General features: G+C 37.1%; 3 protein-coding genes across 3 annotated transcripts; 1 reads left to right on the forward strand and 2 right to left on the reverse strand.

Moving 5' to 3' along the window:
* Window positions 1–595: 595 nt before the first annotated feature.
* On the forward strand, window positions 596–4,126 carry AK88_00608 (uncharacterized protein; the record flags this gene model as incomplete). The annotated part of the gene is made up of 1 exon (XM_012478256.1): window positions 596–4,126. One exon carries the CDS (start codon window positions 596–598, stop codon window positions 4,124–4,126), a length of 3,531 nt encoding a protein of 1,176 aa, XP_012333679.1.
* Window positions 4,127–5,151: 1,025 nt separating this feature from the next.
* AK88_00609 (uncharacterized protein) lies at window positions 5,152–5,937 on the reverse strand (the record flags this gene model as incomplete). Its single annotated transcript, XM_012478257.1, has 1 exon — window positions 5,152–5,937. One exon carries the CDS (start codon window positions 5,935–5,937, stop codon window positions 5,152–5,154), a length of 786 nt encoding a protein of 261 aa, XP_012333680.1.
* A 1,735-nt stretch (window positions 5,938–7,672) lies between these two features.
* AK88_00610 (uncharacterized protein) lies at window positions 7,673–8,206 on the reverse strand (the record flags this gene model as incomplete). The annotated part of the gene is made up of 1 exon (XM_012478258.1): window positions 7,673–8,206. One exon carries the CDS (start codon window positions 8,204–8,206, stop codon window positions 7,673–7,675), a length of 534 nt encoding a protein of 177 aa, XP_012333681.1.
* Between the last annotated feature and the right edge of the window lie 237 nt (window positions 8,207–8,443).

An 8,443-nucleotide genomic window follows, 5' to 3' on the forward strand; every position in this document is an offset into this window, starting at 1 on the left:
AGTAGAGAAAAAATAAAAAAAATTGTTTATTCATAAATTTTACGTTTGTGGAAAAATTAATGTAATACATTAAAAAAAAGTCGAACAAAATTGTACGTAATGCATGTATATATAAATACATATTCACATATGCCTACAATAAATACGTATTTTATATATGTACAGCTCGAATGCTTGTGCTTATAATTCATTATAATACAAGCCCATAAGTTTTGTATGTAAAGGGATAGGAATGACATTTCGATTTTACGTTCACTTGAAAATTTTAGTTTTCTCGAAATTTTATTTTACATCATAATTTTTTTACCCATAAGGAAAATTGTACACAGATTTTTTTTTTTTTTTTATTTGCAACCAGTTTTCATATGCTCCAATGGAACATATGCATTTTTGAAAAAGTCTACATGAAGAATAAAAATCTATATAAAACATGCATTCTCTTGTTATTCTCATTTCAGAGGGAAAAAAAAAAAATATTATTTAATTGAAAAAACACATATAAAGAGGCGCGTCGGAAACACTTAAAAAAAACGCATAAAAAAGAAATTATAAACAAAAAAAAAAAAAATCGCAACGGAAAGGCATTTTTTTTAAAATGATCAATGATTTAGAAGAACATAAAAATTATAATGTAGAAATATCCGTTGATTCCACATCAGGGACTCAAGAAGAAAATTCTGAAGAAAAAAATGGCAATGTGTGTGTAGTAGAAAACACGGAAGATGTTTTTTATGACATCTCCGAAGAAACGGAGCACTCATCGGAGCAAAGGAACCACGAAAAAAACGAATTAAACAATTTTTATGATTTAACTGAAGTAAAAGGGAAAAAAGAAGAAGTTATATGCATAAGTTCAAATTCGACAAATGTTGTTCAAAGCGAAAGTTCAGCTTCTTCAGAAGGAAACGGAAATGAAGAAAAAGAAAATTTAGAACATAGGGATGATCAAATTGTGCCCATAGAAGTAGAACCAAAGCATAATTGCAATATTGAAAACTACGGTGATGTGTGTAATACGAGTGGAACAAGCAGAAATGAGAACAGTGCCCCCAATGGACGAGCTACCAATGGGAATAACACTCGAGGTGGCAGCCATGACGAAGATAATAATGACAGAAATTACAATAAAGAGGAAAAAACTACGTACGTGTTATGCAACATTTGCGCTGATATTATGGAAAAATCCATCTTTCAGGATCATTTATATGCACATACGCTAGAATTTCCAGAAAAAAATGAACAAAGTTGTGCTGCATATGAAAAGCAAAAGAACCCAAATAATGGCCTATTCGACACAAGAAATAACAGTTTCTATACTAATTTCAACTCAGACAGAAACAAACAAAACAGATGTGCACTAAAACGTGCCTTCAATGACACCAATTGTACTTTTAACAACTCTGAAATTATTTTAACTGATAATAATGACCATCATGTCGAGGAAGATAATAGAATTTTCGACATGATTTATAATTACAATTCCAATCTTGACCGTTTTAGAGACAACCCAGCAGTTATCAATAGAAGGAACAGTAACAGCCTACTTTGCATTTCCGAAAAGAAGAACAACATGGTAGATAACAGAAATAACCTATGCAACAGAGGTGTAAGTGCGCAAAATATAATAGAAATTGTGACCCCAGGGGAAAATAAAGTAGAAGACATTTTATCGGTCAGCACCAATGTTGAGCATGTGACAAGAAATGGAGGAGCAGAGCGAAATTTACCCAATAAATTAGAACATAACAAAACGGCTGTTGATAATTACTTGTCTGCTATGAGAGAATCCCTTTCTGCCATTTTTCCTGACCCCAACGCATCACCATTTGAAAATAGAAGCACAAGTAACAACATGGACAATTATAAAAACGAGGAACATCATAGCAGTATTATTAACGACATACATTCCATGATAAGCCAAATACAAGATAACGTAAAAAGGGCTTTAGAAAAGTCGAACAACAGGGTTAATGATAACAGTGCAAATGAAGATATAAACAGTTTTGTGAATAAAACTTTGAGTTCCATACTCACAGATATAAATGACATAAAGGGAACAAATAGAAGAAATGGAAAAAATGATGATTCTGTTGATGATGTGTTAAATACAAAATTGAAGAAAATATACCAAAGTTTAGATCATGTGAATGAAAAAATTAACTCTGAAATGGAAAATAATATAGACATTTCAGGAAATGAAAATAATGATACCCATGACAGGAACAACATTGTCAACAGCATCAGCGGGGGTATACTTAACAGAAGCAGCATTACTATTGTTAATAGCACTGATGGAGGTAATAACGGGAGCGAGATGCCCATGGGAAGTGTGAGTCACACGAGCAATGAAAACGTTATCCACATGAACAGCGCCAGCAGGAACAATGGAAACATTAATATGAATAGAAGTAACAGTTACCGAGATGGCAACTCGAGTGAGGAAAGTACCAATCGTGGAAGACAAAATAATGTTTATACAACTGGACCAGGTGCCCAGGAATTCAATGGTAGAAACGGCGGAAGCACTTTTTTTCATAATCAAAATGTATTTTCACATGAAAGTTTTTTTACAGGAATACCAGCAGATTCAGCACACACATATTTCTCCCACTCATGTACAAATGCGTATAACCAAAATATACCTACAGATAGTGGAAGCATTAATGATATAAATTATTTATATTCCAATTTGGTAGACAGATACCCATGTATTTGTGAAAATTCGGGGTTTTCCCATTTTGACAATAACTCTAACAATATATGGCCCTTAAGAAGAGTAACAAACAACAGCACCTTTAGAACTTCTAATGACTCACCAAATTCTAGGCTTATTAAAGAAGCGAATAACATGAACATAAATTCTAACACGTTTGATTATCGGAACGAAGGCAGTAACAATGGCCATAATAATATTTGGCCCATAAACAATGGAAGAAATACGAACAATCCATTTCTGTTCATGGCAAATAGACATAACAGAAACATCAGGAGTGATGTTAGAACGAATCAAGTTGTTAACACCATTACGAACAATTACAGCTTCATCAGCACTAGTAGAAATAGCACAAGCAGTAGAAACGCGAACCATGGCACTGGGAGAATCTACAACGGGAATAGCAACATTGGAACTACATCTATCATTAATATAAATAATTTCAATTGTGTTACTACCAATAACAATTATAACAACTATAACAATAACAGAACTGCTGCTGTGGGTGCGCCTATTGGTCCTGTTGGCCCCCATGTAACTGCTGCTCCTGTGGGATTTCCCACGGTCAGTGCTGCACATGCGGTCGTTAATGCGGCTGTAATGGCTGCAAGAGGATTAGCTAGACCCCCTGGAGCGTGTGCAGGTGCAAGGACAGGAACTATTGCAGGGGGGGGGCCCTGTGGTCAAGGCGTGGCCCCCCTTCTCGGTCCACCTACTAGTACGTGCTCGTCCAGGGTTAGCACTACAACTGTGAGAGCGAACACTGAAGCAAATTTAGATCCCGCTTTCACCTATTACGTTTTGCCCCCACGAGGGGCCAGCAGGACCAACCGCAGCAATGGGGCGAACAGTAACGTCAGCGGCGCAAACAGTAACGTGAGCGGCGCACACAACAACGACAACATCAACAATAGTAATATCACGACGAACAACACGCGCAACGTTAATAATGGTTCCGCGATGACCACCTCCCTCAGTGCAAGCTCAGCTGACGATGTCACCATTGGTAGCGACCCACAAACACCAGCAGACAACCCGTGTGGCGCAAATTTAAGAAGAGAACAAACGTTAACTCGAAGCAACGAAAGGACCAATAGAATTGTAAATAGAACAACACGAGGAGTGGCCAATACATCTAGCACCACGAGAGAACAACCTGGAAGTGGAAATAAAAAAATAGGTACGCGCGCAAAGTTAAAGGAAAATAATGATTACCTAATTGTGCACTTTGACACAAAAAAAAACGAAAATAATAATTTAAAAATATGTTCCATTTGTTATGAAAATTACCAGCACAACGAATCTCTTATATTTTTGCCTTGCACACACAATTTTCATAAAGCCTGTATAATTGAGTGGATAAATAAAAAGTCAACCTGTCCTATTTGCAAAATTAACATTAAAAATTTTTAAAAAGGGGTCTTTACTCCACTCCGCTTTACGTTGCTTTTGAAATTAATTTGCATTTAAATTGTTAAGGAGTTTTCATTTTTACAGCTTAATATGCATAAGGGCGTTGTGCATATTTACAAGTGTCTGTATATGTATAAATACATATGTAGCATTTTTATGCATGGCTTCATCCTTCCCTTACGGGAGTGTAATTCCGCTTTCGCTTTCACTGCTGTCCCCATTTATTTCTCCATTTTTCTTCAATCCTGTTTGTATAGTGTATTGTATGAGCAATATGTACAGATGTACAAAAGATCGTTTTAAAAAAAAATTTTTTTTAATTCGTTTTTTTTTTTTTCTTGTCTTTTCCTTTTATATATAATATATTATCACATTATGTCCAAACACGATGAAAAGAAGCAAATTTGTAAACACACAAAATTGTGTAAATAAAAAAAAAAAAAGAGTAGGGTTTCCTTGCAGATGCACACATATAAATGTGTACACGGGAAAATATAACACAAAAAAAAACTACAAAAACTGCGTGCATTTATGTCCTCACCAAACACGTCCCCTTGAAACTGTTTGGTCCCATGTGGGGATTTGAACAGCCCACATCGGAATGCTGGTGGCAATTCGTAAAATGTGGTGCCTCGGAATCTTTTACAACGTTGGGTACTCGCAGGCACAAAAAAAAAAAAAAAAAAAAACAACTCTCTTCTATAACTGCACCTACTTGTTCGTGCAGATATGACCATTTTAATCGTGTCATGGTAACTTCATAACTTGGCAATGTATATGTCGTTGCTCCCTTTTTTGCCTTCACAGTTCAGACGCCTTCCCGCCCTGCGACCCAAATTTCTCAAACGGTCCTACATGCGCCCGTAACCCTTCACGGGTCTGCCATGTATTTAAGGCAATATAGGAGAATCGCTCCCTCCCCTTTCTTATGCCTTTAAATTGGTGAACTGCGCTTTTGGCGTGTCTTTCCTCCACATATTCAGATTTAGTGACAATACTCTTTGGGGCTACAAACCAGAGGGGAGTCATTTTTTGCGGCTTTTCTTCCTTTCCCTTTTTTCCTTGTCTTTCTTATATTTTATAAGTTTCTTGATATGGTCATACTTCTTTTTCTCTTTATGTTTGTCTTTTTTTTTTTTCTTCCGCTCCTCCTTTTCCTTGTCCCTTCTGCCATGATCTCTATGTTCTAACCGTTTGCCGTGCCGATGTGTGTCACTTTCTGACGAGTCGCTTCTCCGCAGATGGTCAGTTTGTCTCTGGTGGGTCTTGTTGTCACAAAAAGGGTCCTCTTTATTTTTTCTCACCTTTACCTCCTTGAACTCATTTGTGTTCGCAAAAATGCTGCTCTGTCTCCTCAAATACCACTCATTTTGACTTAACTTAATTTTGTCGAAATCTGAAACAATTTTTGCATTACTAGTTTTTTCATAGATACAATTTTCTCCATTAAAATTTTTATCGTTGTAAATGTAGTGTCCTTTTTTTATTAAAAATTCTTCATGCTTTTTGTTCCTTTCATTTATTTCTTTTTCCTCTTCTGCAAATAGGTTAATGTGTTCACATTGATGGTTGCGCCCATTTTGGAAGGCATCGCCTCTGTGCTCGCTTCTTTCATGGGCGCTGCTTTGATGCGCGTTCTGCTTCAGCTGACTGATGGTGTTTTCAAATGCCTGCTCATTTTTTTTTCTCACTTTTTTTTCTTCTTCCTTTATAAGTTTGTTTTCGTCATAATTCACTTTAAACTGCCTATCCTTTCTGTAAACGTTCCACTTCTTCTGTGGCAGGATGTTTAACCCTCCGTGGCCGCCCATGCCCGCGTACCCCCTCCTCACAAGTTTTAAGCGCAGTGCGTGAGAAGTATTAATAAAAAGTGTACCTCTGCTTCAAGGTTAACCGTACTAGAGACAGTCGTCAAGCGGAACACGTCTCACAGCTGTCCTGCACGAATGCAATCATCGGCGCAAGCATAAACCCGTTTAAAGACTGAACATATTCTGCTTTTCTCATTTTTCCCTCCTTTCATACCATCAGTCGCGGTAAAAAGAAATGCGTCGAAATGGAAGGGAAAAGACCCTCCTTTTTTCTTTATCTTGCTTTTTTTTATTTCCCCTCCTGCACGTTTTGACCCATCTTGAAGTTTTTATATGTTTTGCAAATTTGTTTTGTCAAAATGGAAAAGCGCTGAACGGGGTGAAATTGCTCAGCTGGAAAAAAAGGAAAAAAAAAAATTAAAATAGCCAATGTGGAGAAAAAAGCAAACACAAATGCCCCGCTCGACAACTATAAATTGCCAACAATTTCATGAAAAATAAAAAAAATAAATTCCCTCATTTTTTGAACAAACGGTTATAAATTTACAATTATGCCTTTTTTTTTTTTTTTTTTTTTTGTTATAAAAATCATTTTTTAAAAAAATTGCCTGAGCGTTTATTATATGTACCTTCCAGATGTTATCATTGCAGTAAAAAAAAAGGGGGCTGGTGGGGGAGGAGAAATAGTTGTCCGTGTGTCTCTTCCGCGTATGCGTTAAGTGTGGCACAAGTGCATCCCTACACGAACGTTCAAATGGTTAACCATTTGTGCACATATCTTTTGTCCCTTGGAGACTCCACAAAAAAAGTAGGCAGCCATTTCTTATTAGTAACACATTATGCTTAAAAGGAAGAGGCGCAGCAAGTTTAGCTCCTTGAGTTGTAATTCCGTTTAGACGCTTTGCAAGAGGACAAATGATTACTAATTGAAAGGCGTTACGAAGAGGTGCGCTTGAAGGTGCTTTCTCAAGAAGCGAATAAGACGCCTATGCATTTACGCCCTCATATTTTTACCGCCAAACGGCAGGGGGAAAGGTTACAACTGCACACTCCCGTTTTTGTCCAGGTTATGCTTGAACATATAGTGGGGGGGTCAATTCAAAAAATAAAAATAACGCAAAATTGCGCGCTTGTTTTTTTTTGGAACATAAATTTTAGGCAGGTTTACAACTGATGCACATTCATGCCCATGTTGACAAAACAGGCCGCGAACAGTTTTCTCGCGCTGAGTTTCCACTAGGGTATCCTCTTTTTTTTTTTTTTTTTTTTTTTTGTTTTACAAAGTCTTACATACGAATATATTCACTTATAAACATAAGAATGTAAAAAATTTAATTTATGTCATATGCAGATAAATACGTATGTGCCAAAGAAAAAGAACAAGGAAAAAAAAAAAAAAAAAAAGGAGTGATAAGGAATGATAAGGGAAGAATGAAAAGAAGGTACGTAATTATATAATAATAAATTATGCATCAAAATTTAAGTACACATAAGAAAATCAATACTACACAATGATACGTGGAGAGGGGGACGCACACACATAAAAAAAAAAGCTCGTATGCGCGGGAGGCGCTAAAAGTTACCACGTTATCTTGATGAAGAGGCAGGTTGGTGGCGCTTCCCTTGAGGCGCACATGGGTGAAAAGGGGGGCACACACACGCACGTGCAGGTGTGCACACAAATTACAATAAATATACATACAAATACCAACGTACATATGTACACGCACCCACGCTACTCCCCGTTGTTGGGGGAAATGGACCTCAACACAGAAAAGTCGTTGAACCCACAATTCTGGCACGTGTAGTAGTCCCCCATCTTGAACCCATTGGGGTTGACGTACTTACAAGTCCGACATTTAATAATAAATTTTTTGTCAATTTTGGAGTTAATTCTTTTTCTCTTTCTGTTCTTATTCTTTGATTTACTTCTATTATTCTTGTTCAAAAAATTAAGTTTCCTGTAAAGGTGTAAGCCTTCATGATTGGACGAGGAGGAATTCGTTTCACTTCCAAACCCTTTCTTATCGTCGTCCTGTATGGACTTAAGCATTTGATTCTCACGCTCTAGGGTGAGTCTTTGTTCTAAAATGTTACGAAGTTCGTCTGCGTCTATTCTACATGCTTTTAATTTTTTTAAATAATGTTGAAACGAGTTTTTGTTATTATAAAAGTCATGGTATCTCTTGTACTGGCCATTTTGACTAAATTTTATATTCGAGAAATCACCTCCGTGTGTCTCTTCATTTTCGGGTGTGCTTCTGTTCATGCTACCATAGTAGTTGCTATTGGCGGCATTGCTGAAGGGACCTCCGTTGCCGCTGTTGATGTTACTGGGGGTGTCACCCTCGTTGCAGCCAAGGCTATCGCTCAAATGGCTGTTAAAGTGGCCGCTAAAATGGCTGCTACCCGCTCCATTACTGAAGGCGCCATTGCGCGCCTTCAACTTTAGCAAGCCTTGGAACCTCCCGTCTATTATATTTGCTTCGTCCTGCAGGGGAAAAAA

The sequence above is a fragment of the Plasmodium fragile genome, assembly GCF_000956335.1.
Source record: "Plasmodium fragile strain nilgiri unplaced genomic scaffold supercont1.5, whole genome shotgun sequence".
NCBI classification, from domain to species: Eukaryota; Apicomplexa; class Aconoidasida; order Haemosporida; family Plasmodiidae; genus Plasmodium; species Plasmodium fragile.